Source organism: Thalassophryne amazonica, chromosome 16 (assembly GCF_902500255.1).
Source record: "Thalassophryne amazonica chromosome 16, fThaAma1.1, whole genome shotgun sequence".
NCBI classification, from domain to species: Eukaryota; Metazoa; Chordata; class Actinopteri; order Batrachoidiformes; family Batrachoididae; genus Thalassophryne; species Thalassophryne amazonica.
Window position 1 is genome coordinate 32914122 of NC_047118.1, and position 17900 is coordinate 32932021.

General features: G+C 38.6%; 1 protein-coding gene across 1 annotated transcript in view; it reads right to left on the minus strand.

Moving 5' to 3' along the window:
- The window catches only part of LOC117527670 (alpha-1,6-mannosylglycoprotein 6-beta-N-acetylglucosaminyltransferase B), a 275993-nt gene that overhangs the window by 40058 nt on the left and 218035 nt on the right, over positions 1 to 17900 (minus strand). The window contains 3 exon segments of the mRNA XM_034190115.1: positions 1240 to 1386; positions 2135 to 2290; positions 12918 to 12923. Of these exon segments, the coding sequence (XP_034046006.1) occupies positions 1240 to 1386; positions 2135 to 2290; positions 12918 to 12923 (309 nt within the window).

A 17900-nucleotide genomic window follows, 5' to 3' on the forward strand; every position in this document is an offset into this window, starting at 1 on the left:
TTCAGTGAAGTGAGTATATGAGAAATTGTTTATCAGCTGGAGATGTTCCAACTTGTCCTTAAGGCTTCCAACAGAGGTGTTTTTCCTGTGGCGGAGTGTCGCGGTGGCTGCGAGCCGACGCTGCAATCCGCCTCCGGATAAAATGCTGAAACCGACTTCTTCTGAAATGTCTCTGTTCTCTCACGACGTCCTGGATCAACAGAGCCTGAAATGTGGAGGTTTTAAGCTTGAAACAGGCTGATGACGCTGCCTGAGAGTGCTGCACGACGTCTCGCACCGTGGGAAGTCCTTAAAGCGACAGAATCACCTCAAAATCTCTCATCAGCTGTTAAAATTTTCACTGAAAATCAGCTTAATTTTTCGAACCATGTCCACTTCGATGTGTCTCACAGGTTTAGAAAAAATTTTGATCAAACAAAGCGCCAGTCTCTCAGCAACTTCTCAGACAAAGGAATTCCGACGAGGGGCTGGACGACTCCTCCCACAAGGAGTGCTCACAGGCGAATGACGTCACCGACAGGCGTGGAAAAACTCACGCATGCGCACGAGGGTTCAAGCATGTCTGACGTAAAAACATATGAATGAAATCCATATAGTTTTTGAAAAAAATAAAAAGGACCTATACTTTATGGACAGACCTCGTATCCTGCCAAAATGAAGTTTTGGCAAGGTATTGGGGGGTAGAGATATCCAGGGTGGGAGGTAAGATATCCTAGGACATCTTCGACATCTTCTGGGGGGAGAGTTATCCGGGGGGGAGATAAACTGTTACACTGGATCACCTCTAAAATTCAGTGGCGTCTTCCATGCCCAAATATCTGTAGTGCAAATTTGGTGAGAATCCATGAAGAAGTTTTGATGGAATCCTTCAAAGCCTATTTAAAGTGAATCTGGATCCGGATCTGGTTCACCTCCAACATTTAACAGAGTCTTCCATGACCTAATATGTTTGTGTTGAAAATTTCAACAAAATCTGTGCAGTAGTTCAGACGTAATCCTGCTAACAGACAGACAGATAAATAAACACCTTTACAAGAGTGGAAGTAAAGATAATGAAGTAAGTCCTGTGTGTTCAGTGCATTTGTGCATGTACTGTATATAATAAAGATTCAGTAGTAAGTAGATGTGAGTGGGTGGTTGAGTGGACAGAAGTAAATGTACCATGTGACACTTATCACCTCTTTATCTTAATAAGATCCTGATCATCATTCCACTTACGATGAAGACAAAAAGCTGTACCTTTCTCGACGTGGGCTTCCCTCTGAAGAACTCGTGATTCAGAGAGCTGTGAGGGGGGCTGAACTTTGGTTGCAGAAAGATGCATCCGTTGGCGATGGCCTCCAAAGGAGCAGGGCCTTCGTATGGGAATCCAAAACCAACGAAAAGCTTGAGAGGAAAATCAAATGAGAAGCCAGAACATAAATAGAACATGAGTCTATGCCTGAAGCTAAAGCTTCTTAATGTTGCCCCTGAGTAGCCCCCGTGTGGTGTCTTTTGCAGCGGGACGGTAGGATGAGAATCCCAGCTCTGAAGATGTTCTCCCACTGCAGATGTTTGGCCCCATTTTACTTTCAGATTACAAAACATAGGAAATCAGACCAGACTTATTAAAACAGCAGGCCAAATTAATGTTTCAGAAGATTACAAACTACACCAGAGTACGGATGAGTGCTATGACATGAGTACTTCTGCACATGCAGTGCACAACTCTACTCCATACAGTCTATGTGGTACTTGTGCAGTTATTATTAATGTTGCAGAGAAGAACTGGGAGGTTCTGTGCTTGCTCACAGGCCCTAACTAATTCTCCCCCCCTTTACAAACTGCTGCAGTTATTGCAGTTTGGTGGATAACAATCGTCAGGATTTTTTTAAACACGTTTAAAACTTTCCCGAGAGACAACGTTATTCAGCAGCACTACCTTTACCACATATTTTAACTATTTCTAGACCCCGAATGTGTCCTTATTTTATATCACCAAAATCGTATATAAATGTCGTCAAATATCAGCAATGGGAGACCGACTGAAGAGCCCACCTTCTCAGTCAGCAATTGTGAAAAGGAATCTAACTAAAGTTTAGAAAAGCAATGCAAACTTGAACTCATGCACATATGAGATAAGCTTCAGTCCCACCTTGGCCTTTCGAAGGAGCTGCTGTAGTTCCTGCTGAGGCAGCAGACCATGATTTTTGACGAAACCAGGAACCTCTGGGGGACGCTGTGTCTCATAGTACACTGTCCCGTGGATTTCCATATGGCGGTGTAGAATAGTGAGGAAATTTTCCTTTCCCTTTTGAAACATATACAGGCAGACACTGAAATAACTACAGTACACTCAGTGTTGTGCCCAAAATTTAGGCAACCTTAGGAAACATTTAAGAAATTTCACAAGGCAAAAATGCTGCAAAAATATTCAATAAGCTCTGAACATCAAATAATTTCTGATAGAGTGCTAAGCAGTATTTTTATTTTTTTTTATATTTTTCACATACATATTTTTCACATACGTATTTTTTTAGATACTTTTTTTATATATTTTTGAGTACTAGTTAGCACTTAGCTGACATTAGGGGTTCCGCAGGGATCTGTCTTGGGTCCCCTGCTTTTCTCTCTTTATAGAGCATCCCTTGGGCATATATTGTGCCATTTTGGGATTGCCTTTCATTGCTATGCTGATGATACTCAACTGTACATGCCAATAACTGCTGGTAATCTCATTTCTATAAAAAGACTAGAGGATTGCCTTGTATCAATAAGCAGCAGGATGTCTAGTAACTTCCTACTCTTAAACTCTGATAAGACTGAAATGATGTTTCTTGTCCCAGCACAATATCGGCAACAATTTGACGAGCTAGCGCTTGACCTGGGTTTGTGTGTCATACATCATACGGATAAGGTGAGGAACCTTGGGGTGATTTTCGATCCTGCATTGTCCTTTGGCCTCCATATTAGGGATATTATGAGAAGTGCCTTGTCTATGGCTGATGCTGAGACCCTGATCCATGCTTTTGTTTCTTCCAGATTGGATTATTGTAATGCCCTACTTTCAGGGTTACCGCAGTCCAGCATTAGGGGTCTTCAATTGGTTCAGAATGCTGCTGCCAGACTTTTGACACGAAGCAGAAAGTCTGACCATATTACACCTATTGTGGTATCTCTTTATTGGGTACCTGTTTCTGTGAGATCAGATTTCAAGGTTCTGCTATTGGCCTATAAAATTGTTCATGGACTGGCACCGACCTATCTGGCTGATTTAATTAAACCCTATGTACCGGCCCAGGCTTTGCGTTCACAGGATGCAGGACTGCTCCATGTTCCAAGGGTGAAGAAAAGGTTTGCGGGACAGAGAGCCTTCTCATACCATTCCCATTTTGTGGAATGCTCTCCCGGCCTTAATAAGACATTCAGATTCTGTGGAGACTTTTAAGAACAAACTAAAGACACATCTTTTTACTCAGTCCTATAGTTAGAATGTTGTATTGGCATCTTTTTAAATTATTTTCTCTTTTTTTTACTCTTTATTGTGCTTTTTTTGAATTTTTGCTTTTGCTTTTGATCTTTTAATTTTATTTAACATTTTCCTTGAACTATTGTGTGAGGCGCCTTGAGGCGACCCTGTCGTGAGTTGACAAGTTATAAATTGAATAAGTTGAAATTGTTAGGTAATGTGAGGCTACCTCGAACATTTTGGGGCTTTAGTTTCTCCACGTGATTTACCAAAGTGAATGACAGTTTAGTTAGGTGGCTTCTGTTGCTTGCAATCAAACCTCAAAACTTGCTGAATTGGAGAAATTCTGCAAACTATACCCAAACTTAAAGCTACAGTGTGTAAGATTTAGGAGCGTTCCCTAGCAGAATCTGAACATAGCATTCATAACTATGAAATAGTGAATAAATACATTTATATAAGCTTAAAATGAGCCCTTCATATCTGCATGGAAGCAGGCCCTCTCAGGAGCCCAAATGGGACATAATTACTTTGGCTTTTGCATTTTGGTGCACAGCTGGAAGACTGAAGAAAACTCAAGTGGAATCAGTGGTAGCTCCCTTATATAGTCTACTAGCTCATAGTGTAAGCTAACAAGTTTGTAAACCCTCATTATTGTCAAATGGAGAATCATATATTGTTTATCACAAGAGAAGGCAATGAAGCATGAATCCTCATAATCAAAGACACAAAATACAAAAAACAAAATCGTAACTGGCACCTGCAGTGTAATCTGCAACCTCATACCTCAGTAACACCAATTCTACACAATGTAGCTTTAATGTAAACCCACTTTTATATACCAGTGTTTAGAAAGTGATTTTACTCAGCAAGTAATTTTTGCGATGAAGTATTATGTTCAATACAAGCTACTGTGCCACGTCCCAGAAAGGGCAAACTAAAAATAGGGTAGGGACGACTATGAAATAATTACACTGAATAAGAATGTTTTCATAATGTCAATAAATCCAGTACATTTCTGGCAGGTCAAATTCAAACATACATAAAGAAAAATCAACAATTTCTCGCATCAAGACTCAGCAGGGCAGCCCAACACATTCACTTGAAGAGATAACATAATATTTTTCAAAAATGTCTCCAGTAACCTAGATACATCACAACAAGACCCCAGTACAGAGGACATTACTGCCTTTTTTAAAATATAGAACTTCTAAAACTTCATAATGACCAAATCCGGAAACTTGATTCACCAATAACAGAAGATGAACTCATGATTCAACTCGTGCCCAATAATAACGCACCAGGTCTGAAGGCCTTCCCTGCTGAGTTCTCAGTATAAACAATTTGGTCTATTTTCTCACCACTTTTCATCTGTGTGAACATGAAGCAAAAGAAAAATCAAGATTCTCACCTAGCATGAACACAGCCACAATTTCATGCTTTTGAAACCCAATAAAGATCCAACTGTGCCATCAAGTTACCGCCCAATTTCTCTCATTAATGTACACATAAAAATGATAGTAAGGCATTATCAACACAGAATTGAACAAGTAATCCATCCATAATTCATCAGACCAAACTGGTTTTATTAAGGGTTAGACATGCATCAGCAATACACGTAGACTATTCAATTTAATACATTACTCATCATTACAAACAACACAAACCATTCATATTAGTTCTTGATGCAGAAAAGGCATTGATAGGGTTGGGTGGCCTCTCCTGTTTTGCTGCACCTGAGGGATTTTGGCTCGGGGAGTCATTTATCAAATGGGTTCATATATTTATACTTCACCTTTGCTACTGTTATTCCAATGGACTAACATCACCCAGTTTTACATTAAACAGGCAGACTAGGCAGGGATGCCCACTCTCCCCATCTCTTTTCACGATTTTTATTGAAATATTAGCAGCAACCATCTGCAAAATAGTCAAATTAAGGAATCCAAACACCAATAACACCTCATAAGATCAGTCTCTATGCAGATGATATCTTCTTTTTTTGCTTGATTTACATCATTACAAGAAACTATGAAAGTAATAGAATAATTTTCCCAAATGTCAGAATATTCGGTCAACTGGAATAAATCATCAATTTACCACTACATGGTGACCGTTGGGATGTGATTGCCCCCTCACTACCTATCCTTATTTGTACTGATCATATTACACATCTTGGTATAAAAAGATCCCCCAGGCTGTCAGATTTGTTTGGGTTACATTTTTACTCCATTACTCAAAACACTAAATGATGCTCTTCAGCGGTGGATAAATCTGCCCCTATCCTTATGGGCAGACTTGCAATTATTAAAATGACAATACTCCCAAAAATAAATTATCTTTTTCAATGGCTCCATCCCAACCAACCTCTACCTGGTTTACTTCATTAGGACTCCATAATCACTAAATTTTACTGGCAAAATGAAGTACCAAGAATCAAATTGTCCACTTTGCAACAGCCTAAAGTATTAGGAGGTCTGGAAGCTCCACATTTCATTTATTATTCATTGGCCAACCAGTTACAATATATATACAAATGGATTCACCCCAGCACTTCAGATATAACATGGATAGATACTGAACAAGCAATCTGTAATAATATTTCAGTTTCTAATTTACCCATTTCTTAGAACATCAATCAAACATCATCCCTTGTTTTCAGTCATTAACAATAGGCAGCATCTCTGACAGCCTGGTGGGAATTTCACAAAATTACTAATATCATTCTCTTGCCTTCAAAACTAACCCCAATTTGGAATAATCCTGATTGTATAATAAACAACAACAACAAAAAAAAAAACACTTGTTAACACATGGATTGAAAAAGGCATCACACATCTCCAATGCCTTTGTTACAATAACACTGTGATGTCATTTCCTCAAATGGTTCAGAAGTATGGCATCAGGGACTCAGAATTTTTAACATACTCCAAACTCAATGTGATTTTTGAGGGAAAAAATTAACATTAAAGCATTCAATTTAGATCTACCCCTCCAGTTACACAACTGATTGGCATCTCTTCTCCAGTAAAACATTTATCTAAAATTTATAGAATAATTTCTTCATCATATACAGAATTATCCATTCCCTGTGTAAAATGGCAAGAAGACCTGCACATCATCCCTGATGCAAATTTGGACCCAAATCTGCAAAAATATCTACTTGATGTCAAATAACACAAATCTACAACTCACTCAGTTCAAAGTAATTCATAGATTTCACTACACTGGGCAAAAAATGTATATTATGGGACTCATACCTTCTCCTATCTGCTCTCAATGCACTCAAAACAAACCGGTAGCACAATTTTGGAAGGAAGTCATACAATCACTATCCCGTTTTCTGGACTGTCACGTTCCACTATCCCCAGTTGTCTGTTTACTAGGTGATATATCAAACATGAATCTACGCAATAATGAATATAATAAACTACTTCTTGTAGCCCCTAGCTGTTGCAAAAACTAATCTTATGAACTGGAAAACAAAGGAAACATAAACATTGCATATTGGAAAACCTTTATACTTAGACTACATACAGTGAGGTACCAAATATTAACATTGATTTTCACCAGGTGTTCAAATACTTATTTGCAGCAGTAACATACAAATAAATCATTAAAAAATCAACACATTGTGATTTCTGGATTTTTTTTTTTTTTTTTTTTTAAGATTATGTCTCTTACAGTGGACATGCACCTAAGATGAAAATGTCAGACCCTTCCATGATTTCTAAGTGGGAGAACTTGCAAAATCGCAGGGTGTTCAAATACTTATTTTCCTCACTGTATCTCTGGATGCTAAGGCATTAAACACACATCTCATCTGGTTTGGACTAGCCAATTACCTTCAAAAGTGATTTAGTAACTCTCGCTTGACCACCTATAACCTATACTCTAGTTTCAGCTATATATATATATACACAATTGCATACATACTCACACGCACTCACACACACATTCAATATACGCATATCAGTACAGACATATATAAACATAGACATGTATACATATTGTACATGCAAAACACATATGCACACTCACACACTTCAGTTCTCTGTTTTGTTTAATGTCTGTTGCCCGTCTGTCACTTTTGTCCTTAGTGTATGTTTGTTTGTTTGGGTGTTTGTCTGCCTGTTTGTCTGTCTGTTTACTCTGTTATCCCCCCTATCAAGGGGATGTGTAGACTGTTTTTATTGATTAAATAATAAAGTTGCCATCTGAAGGGGGGGGGGTTGGCGGACAAAAAAAAAAAAAATTACACTGGTCAACATGATTTGTCTTGTGTTTTTTAACAGATTTGTGGTAATTTGTGATGCTGAATCTGAATCCGGTGTTAGTTTTTGCCAATCACATCGCATTTTTGGGATATGAAAACATATTTCTCATATCAAGCATTGAAGCAAAAGCTGCAGTCTCACACACCTCTTCGGCGCCATAAACTATATTACGGCTCTTGTTCACATTTCACAAACCTGGTTTAAAAACTATGCTTTTGAAGCTGCTTTTGTGCATGAAAACACGTGAGTGAATAAGCAACGTTTGTGTAATCCATCAATACGGAACATGCAGTTTTCAAAAAAGCGTGATGCGATACAGAATATCTGGGCTCAGATTTGAATTCAGCAGCCCAAAATTACCCTAAATCAATTCTCAAAGTCCATGCTAAAAAACAAAAATTAAAAAAATTGTTGACGGTGTGAGTCGACTAGTTGGGTACCATCAGTCATTGACTAGTCTTCGACTAAATTTGACATTGAATGAATTAAGAAAATTTTGAGTCTTCATGGTGAAGCTCAAATATGACATTTATTTTAACAAATATAAGCGCAAAATCACGAATACAAAAAACAGCATTCGCATGAAGACAATACATGCGTTAATTTACTAGGCATAGACGACCCGTTTGAGCTGACTAATTCACCTGCCAAGATTCACACACTTTCTTCAATGAGTGAAGGGAGCAGTGGCAGCTCCAGCAGGTCTGTTCTTTGAAAGGTTAAATGAACTTAACAAATGGCTTTCAACAAGTCGACTAAAAAAAAAAAAAAAAAAAAAAAGCCAAAGTTGGATGTTAGCTAGTCGCAGTCAACTATTACAACTATTCATCCCATCCCTACAAGAAAAAAACAAAGGAGTTTGGAGTTGCACATGCATTCTCAGCCTGAGTGAAGGGATCAAGGACTTAATCAGCTGTCCGGGTTAATGCCAACAACTGCAACTAATCACCATTATGGCATCTACCAAATATCCAGCACCTCCACCATTTTAATGATTCATGACAAACTGAAATCTTTATTTGTGTGTAGCTCTATATGAGATGATTTGTGTGCCTAAATGCTTTTCTTGGGGAAAAAAAAAACTGTATTAGCGTATCTCACAGTTTCTTGGGGAAGGTCATTAATTATTTAATGAAGTGATGTCTTCAAGGTATAAATCATTCATAAATGTTATCAGAGTGTTATGCTTTATTTTTCATTTGGAGCTGTTTTCAAGTCTCAAAAACACAGGCATAAATTCACACTTACGCACGCGTTCAAGCACACATGCACCGTGACAGTTACGTTTTTGGTTTTGCATGTCACAGATTAGGCAGCGGAGCGTCAATTTGAAATCATATCTGGTGCAACTAATATTATATTAATTTTGAAAAAAAAATGTTGAGAAAAAACAAACTATTCCTGGACATTGATGAGCTTTTGGTTGCTAATCCATGTGTTCAGTATGTTGCAAACACCGGCAAAATATGGCTACAAGCAAAACAACGGTACATAATCAAAACATTATATTTAAAACAGCAGTTAATGTTAGGCATTTTCATATATACTAAAATACAATGAGTGTGTGTGTGTGTGTGTGGGGGGGGGGGGGGGGGGGGATAAATACATTTATATTCTTCAAGGCCAGATAGACTGATATTATTTATTTATTTATTTGTGGACACATTGCAACCTTGATAATAACTGTTAAATTATTCCCAACGTACAAAACTATTTCCTTTCTGCATTACGTCAGAATAAACTGGGGGATAAAGCTCTGCTCTCACGTTTGTATCTGCTCTCACAATTTGTATCTTGGAAGGTCGCCGATAACCTCAGAGGTGAGAATAGAGATATTCCATCACTGTGCAGTCATCTCATTTTAGACATGGAAGGACTTTCAAAATATTCAAAGATTCTTTTTTTCAGTTGTGAACTTTCACATACTTTGGTAATCCCTTGCATTTTTGTGGTGCCTGTAACACTGTTGTTGCACAAAATATGACATCACCAGGTTTTATGAAAATGCCAAGGTTGCCCTACGGGTGTGTTTCTGTTGTTTTTGCACATGTCATACATCTCACGTATTGTGTATTACATCATCAGTCAACATGCTACAGTACGTCCAGAAAGTATTCACAGCGCTTCACTTTTTCCACACTTTATGTTACAGCCTTATTCCAAAATTTATTTTATCCTCAAAATGCTACACACAGCACCCCATAATGACAATCTGAAAAAAGTGTTTGTTTTTTTTGATTTTTTTTTTTTTTTTGCAAATTCATTATAAATAAAAAAAAAGAAGAAGAAATCATACGTACATAAGTGTTCACGGCCTTTGTCATGAAGCTCAAAATTTGAGCTCAGGTGCCTTCTGTTTCCACTGATCATCCTTGAGATGTTCTGCACAGCTTAATTAAAGTCACCTGGGGTAAATTCAGTTGAATTGGGCATGATTGGAAAGGCACACACCTGTCTACATATAAGGTCCCACAGTTGACAGTGCAATGTCAGGAGCACAAACCAAGTATGAAGTCAAAGGAATGTCTTTCGACATCCGAAACAAGGTGGTCTCAAGGCACAAACCTGGGGAAGGTTATACAAAATAGTTCTGCTGCTCTTGAAGGTCTTTGAAGGCCTCCATCATACGAGGGTAGGCTGAAAAGTTCTAAGGCTCACTATAATGCAGTTAATGCATACTCCTTCATGGGGAGCCTTAGAACTTTTCAGCCTACCTCGTATGTAAAAAATGGAAGATTGTCAGATCCACTGGGACTCCTCCTAGAGTTGATCGCCCGTCTTAAGTGAGTGATCAGGAGAGAAGGGTTTTAGTCAGGGAGGTGACCAAGAACCTGATGATCACTTTGTCAGAACAGCAGCATTCCTCTACAGAGAGAGGCAAACCTTCTAGAAGGACAACCATCTCTGCAGCAATGCACCAATGAGACCTGTATAGTGGAGTGGCCAGATGGAAACCACTCCTTAGTAAAAGGCACACGGCAGCCCACATGGTGTTTCGTTAAAAGGCACCTGAAGGACTCTCAGACCACGAGAAACAAAATTCTCTGGTCTGATGAGACAAAGATTGAACTCTTTGGTGTGAATGTCAAGCATCATGTTTGAAGGAAACCAGGCACCATCCCTACAGTAAAGCATGGTGGTGGCAGCATCATGCTGTGGGGATGTTTTTCAGCAGCGGGAACTAAGAGACTATTCAGGATTGAATGATGAAAACCTGTTACAGAACAATTTTTTATTTTAGTTTTTATTTAAAAATTAAAAAAAAAAAATTCTTCATGTCATTATGAGGTGTTTTGAGTAGAATTTGAGGGGAAAAAATGAATATAACTCCATTCTGGAATATGGCGGTGGTAAACATAAAATGTGGAAAAAGTGAAGCACTGTGAATACGTTCCGATGCACTGTACCTCAATATTGTGGACAATTGTGATTTTCACACTTGGGTTTACCACAGTTATAGACCATGACCAACCTAGATGAAAATGAGAACAAGCCTTTAGTATTCAAGTACAATTCTTTTGACTCTGATAATTTTATGCTTTAATACTGTAAAAAATAATGTAATGAATTGCCGAAAAAAATGTGGGAAGTTATTTTATTAGGGTCAAACTCCTAAGCAGATATTTCTAGTCACTTTCTTTCGAGAAAAAAATTCAATTACAGCAAATTTAAGTTTGGAGCTCCTGAATACTTCATATACATGATGGCCAAAATCTGCTCTCCAGGCACTTGTGTCCTTATATTGTAGTGTTTTATTTATTTATTTTTGTTTTTGTGTTGGAAAAATTCACATATGCCATTAAAATTATCATTTACTCTCACACACACACACACACATATATATATATATATATATATATTACCACAACCTGAGATGAATCCTATGAAAATAATTGCTTAACATTCAAAAACCGTCAAGGTTGAAGACAGAGGCTTGATCAAGGACTGCATGTCCCTGTTTGTGGTTTAACATGTGCCAGCAGAAACTAATTAGTCAGAGGAACAGAATGTTCCACAGCCTTGAAGTGCCTTGTATCTGTCTGCCTGCGATGTGCATCATACGATCACATGTATGTAAATGAATGATTCACCCTGTAACCACCCATGTTTCTTACAATAAAAGGCTACGCAAAGTGCGACCTCTTCGGAAGACTGCACAGAGAAGCTGTAAGTTCTGTTGAGCTCTCCTCCTTTGCGCAAAGCCACCAAAGGAATTCCTACTCTCTGTCTGGTTCTGTTGAGTCTTGTTTTTGTATGTGCAGGTAAAAAGGGTTAAACCTGACAGTTTGCTTTGTTTTGTTTTCATCCCTGCAGTTTCAGTGCTTTTTTTTTGGGGGGGGGGGGGGGGGGGGGGGGGGGGGGCTGCCTGCACATGGGATTGAACATGACAACAATAAGCAGCTCACGACTCATTTATAATGTATGTCAATAAAAAGTACTCACCCTCAGAGTGAATCAAGTGTTTGTCCAATCTACTATCACAGAGTATTTTTTGTCACAATTGTGACACATTTTGAATGACAAAAATAAACAATAATTTAAAAAAATAATAATTGCAGAGACGTCACAGCAGCTTTCTGAGAAGTTCATGGAAGTTCATTTCTACTTAAGAGCACTCAGAGCAGCCGCACAAAAAAGCGGCCCACTCATTAAAGGAAAAAAAGATGTGGGTATGGTCTTTTTTCTTGAGGTGGCTGCAAACAGACATAGCCGCCACTCTTATTGAGAGCACTTGAGAAAAGATGCTGGTGCCCAGACAAAAAAAAAAAAAAAATCTTCTCTGTACCTTCCTTCTTTACTAATAGCTAAGTAGTAGGTGAGATATATCATTTTGTTCATTACCATGGTAATGCTTCAGTTTTGATACAGTGTTCTGTTACAGCCTCCAGAAACATGTATCATGCAAATAATTTGGCACCAAAATGACGGTGATATAACCAGATAATCCTGACATATCACATAATGTTGATGCATGATGCGACACATGGACTCTAGTACACTGTGAGCGCTTTGTTGTTAGTGTGCAAGTTGTGCAAGTTGTGCCTTTTTTAAAATATGTTTTATTTAGTTCATATCACTGCAAACTGTTCTGCACAGGATTTTTAGACAACAAAAAACACAAGTAAAAGTCAAGGAATGTTGCAGGCTTTTAACACTGAAAAAATAGAGTATGCAAGTGCAGGTGTGCATACCTGAAGCTGAGGGGAGCCATCAATGATGCATCATGGGGGAATAAATAGAGAATAGTACAGAGAGGGGAACAAAAGCATTAAGAGCAGAGAAGCAAGGACAGAGTGATAGTCAGAAGAAAAGAGAGAATATGACATGAGGTATTAGTTATTGTTCTCTCACAGGACCTCTGTAGGTGTTGAACAACCCAAAATCTGGTATGTACTGTAAGCCTGAAAAGTGCAGCGGTGGGAGCGGGCGCTATCGATAGTGGGCTTACTTGCCGTCTGCAGAGACCCAAACACTGCAGGCTTTTACACGACAAACTTTTAAACTAACAAATGAGACGGTGCAACTGAAGTTGTTGTGAGAAACTGGGATTTCTGTGGCAGTGAAGAAAAACAGGCACAGACAGATTCAGGTTCAAACCTTGGGGGAGGATGCTGCAGAACTTCAAAGTTACAGCAAGAGTGGGAAAACTTTCCAACAGCTCAGAGGGAAATTTTGCTCTCAACAAAAACAACTGTTCCTCCTCCATAAACCTTCAGGCTGTGTTCCCACAAGATTAATGTGTTTTCAGGACATTTAAATTGCGTAGATGCTTTACAATGTATAGTCTGAAGAGTAAGGAAAGGAGTATTAAAATGTTCTGCCAGAATTGGAATTTATCCTTATTTTATCAGATGCAAAGCATCACATAATCCAGCAACTCAGTCAATTGTAGATTGTGAATTGATTTGGACATTTGCAATTTATTCAATCAGCAATTAATAATATTATATACATTATTGTACTTTGAAATAAAGTGTCCACATAATGGATTGATGCAATTTAAGTGTGTGTGTGTGTGTGTTAAAAACTGTATTCAGATGTAGCCAAAACTTGTCACTAAAGGCTTCTTGTCCTGCAGTATGTTGCATATAGTCCAAAAACAGATGAGTTGTTTTTTTTATCTGTTTCTATATGTACTAGAACAGAACCTGCAGAATTGGGATTTTTCCTTATTTTATCAGAAGCAAAGCATCACATAATCCAGTAACTCAGTCAACCATTCATATTTGATTGTATATGTGTAGGATGGAAATAATTCATTAACTTCATACATTTTGCTGGGATGCAGCTTTTCTAAATTGTAGATTGTGAACTGATTTGGGCATTTGCAATTTATTCATTCAGCAATTAACCCCTTAACGCCTATTGTCGCATATATGCTACAATATTTGACTCAAATATGCAACATACCAAATTGACCAGTATGCCTGTTGTTGCATATGTGCAACATACCAGTATTATTATTATAACATTATAACATAAATTATTACCAAAATACCAAAATAACTATTTATGTTTTGTGCAAAAGTGAAATTAATAATCTTAACATTATTTACCATCTACTTTAAGGCAAAAACACACACAAAACATTTTTTTATATACAGCTATATAAATTCAGGCGTTAAGGGGTTAATATTATATACATTATTGTACTTTGAAATAAAGTGTCCACATAATGGATTTAATACTGTAGTTAAAGGGATACAATTTAAGTGTGTGTGTGTGTGTGTGTGTGTGTGTGTGTGTGTGTGTGTGTGTGTGTGTGTGTGTGTGTGTGTGTGTGTGTGTGTGTGTGTGTGTGTGTATGTGTTTAAAAACTGTATTCAGATGTAGCCAGAATTTGTCATTTGTTCTGCGGTGTGTTGCATGTGGTCCAAAAATAGACGAGTTTTTTTTTTTTTTAAATCTGTTTCTATATGTGCTGGAGCAGAACCTCCAGCTACTCTGCACACTTTCTCCCTCACTTTTTCCAAAGAGAGAGGTTGTAATAATGCTGTATGACAAATGCATTCATATAAAAATGTACATTACTGGTTCAAAACATTTACTTGAGTAAAAGTAGAAACAGAGGTTTAGATAAAAAAATATGAAAAGGGTAAAAGTTAACGGTAGCCAGTAGCCGCATTCCAACCCTGACAATTAACATGTATAAAATAGACTACTGACATTTTGAATCTATTCAGAATTATCCACAGTGCAGCTACTGTTTGTTGTCAGTCATGACCATTAACAGGAAGTTCAAAGACATTGTGAAACGTCCTGTACTACTGAATTAATAACTGAAATAAGTGTATGTATGTATTTTGACCATGTATGTATAATTGAGACGCTGCATTAATGTCAGAAAAACAAAAATAAATTACAAATTGTGCTCCAAAATCTCCCTATGTCATCATTCTGGCCCAGATAAAGAACAGTTCAAAGTAATTACTGAAAGCCTAATATTGTCATAGTCATGTCCATGATGAGTGTTGCTCGTAGCATGAAACTTTCTACAGCTAAGGTCAAAGTTAGGCCTCTCACAGGTCATTTTGCTGTTTTGTAAAGTACATGTAACAGAAATCTACATCTGGTCTCCTGCTTGCTCTTCCATTATACTGTACACTTCTAACACTAATATACACAAATGACAGAAGGAATTTCAAACAAATGTCAAAGTTTGCAGCCAAAAATATCCAATATCTGGGCTCGACAATAGCACTGGTCCGATGGCCCGGCGGCCTTTTTTACATGTTCCGGGCCACCACGGGCCAGTGAAGTTCATATTTCACTGGCCCGTATGGGCCAGTAAGAATTAAAATCGCTTTGGGCAGATTTATTAGTCTAATGCCGCGTTCACACCGGGCGCGATCAGATGCTACAAATTCGCGGGGGTCGCGTGGCAACGGACGCGCCTCCTTCACCCGGTGTGTCGCTCTGCTTTTGCTGCGAAAATTCGCCCCGGTGCGTCATCAAATAGGAGGAGCTTTCCATTCAGCTCGCCGGCTCCGGTTGTCAGTCAAGTTAACATGACGGACCTTGATCACACGGAGCGAGTTGTTGTGGAAAGCTGACAAACGTCATGAGACGTTCCCAATTCAGGCAGTATCATTATTTGCTGCAGGAGCTGCGTCTGGATGATGGCTGCTTTCAGCGGTCCTTCTGCCTCTGCAGGACCCAACTTGAGGACCAACTGTCCCGTTCACGCGCGCACATGTAAACAATTAAAAAAAAAAGAAAAGAAAAGAAAAAGAAACTCCGCTCCCGCTGCTGTGGGGCTGCTGCTCCTCCAAAAACTCTTGTCATAGTTGTGAAATAAAGGACAAAGAGACATACGTCCTGCTCACAGGCTGCTACCAGAGACAGGACATAGTTGCACCACTTCGCAATGTTGGGAACATTGCCGAAGTGCAGACAAACTTCGTCTGCAGGCGCATCTTCTGATGTGGCGCAAATTTCGCTTCAACATCGACGCGTCATTTTCGCTTAAGCAAGATCGAGCGCAGTGAATATTATGAATTTCTTGAAACCTCCTGCCCCTGGGCAGAAACCAGGAAAGCAAAGGAAAGAACAGCTATCACCCTCAAAACAAGCACAGAAGAGGAAGGCTGCTGATGCTGAATATGAGAAGGGTGCGGAAAACTTGGCAAACTTCCTGGAAGAAAAGACGGCCATAGCTGGAGCGTGATGAGGAGAGTGAGGTTGTCTTCTGTGGAACTTGTAGGGCCATGCCAGAATATGCTAACAAGTAAGTATAAATATACCATGTCCTGGTAGACAATGTGGTATGATTTCATACGCCAGTTTAAAAGTCTAATCAGTATGCCCTTGTGGAAACCCCACGGTGACAACATTAGCAAGGGAACTTGGTTTATGAAATTTAACATATTAATTTTGTAAATGATCAAGAAATAAATTTATTTTTGTATTAATGTCTGAGTGTTGAAAAAATTCCTATCAGTTACCTACCGACATTTTTTTCAAAGTTTACTCACTTTAAGGTTTTTATCATGTAGTATAAGAATTCTGTGTTTGTTTTCAAGTGTTTTTACATTAAGGAAACCCAATTCTAATGTCTGAGTGTTGATTTAAAAAATTCTTATCAGTTACCCCCCGGTTCGGCACAGGCGTGAAAGTATGGGCCAGTGATATTTTCATCCGGGCCAGTAACTTTCAGATTCTACTGACCCTGTGGGCCAGTGCATAAATTGCCTTATTGTCAAGCCCTGAATATGTGATATGTCCTGAGAAAATTCAACTAAAGCCAGTCTCCCATTGCCAGTTTTTCACTCCAGTTCGAATCCAGATTCCAAGAATGAATAAATCTGCTTGTAATAAAGTGGGCCCAATTTATTACAATAGCAGTCAATATTGGTGTTTCAAAGTACTGTATACCTATGATCGCCAGTTAGTGCAGTCTACAGCTGAACACTGAAGCTGCCTGTGACACAAGGGCTTGAGGGCATGCACACAAGTCGACTCTATACAGCCTAGCTGCTAACCAGACAATGCTAACATCTCAAAACTGTCTTCTGTTGAAGAGTGCGACATGCTTTTCATCGGATTTATGTTGCAGAGGAGAATCACAAAGAGGATTCTGCTCAGAGAACAGTAGGTCCTCATCACTGCACGTTCTTTCTGCGTTTCCACTGTCATCTACTTTTGCCATATAGATATCATACACATGTATGTCAATGATCAGAGCAATGATGTGTTCATGGAGCTGTGCATCGTGAGCACCCGCGCACAGCCACTGAAGACCAAGCACACATGATGACTGCCCCATCCAGTCATTTTTCACCCCACTCCAATGAAATCACTCACCCCTCAATCTAACGCCACAAAAAATAAATTAATAAAATCTGTAATGTGTTTCAAGTTTAACTGAAGCCTGCCATCAAAATAACTCATCAGCCAAATCCACATTCAAGCAGAAATTATTTATTTCAAGATACACTATTGAAATAAAAAAAAAAATCCATGTGTAAAATTAAAGTAAAAGACACATCTTGCCACCTTCTGCACAAATTACATCTGATTATTCATATTTTGAGGATCCCGATGTGTCCTGACACCACAAATTTTATGAACATGTTTATAACTTTCCAGATTACCCAGTTATACAACACTACTTTTACCACAGATTACATGGGTTTTTGGAGCCTGATTGTGTATCCTTTTTGTTGCTGCTGTTG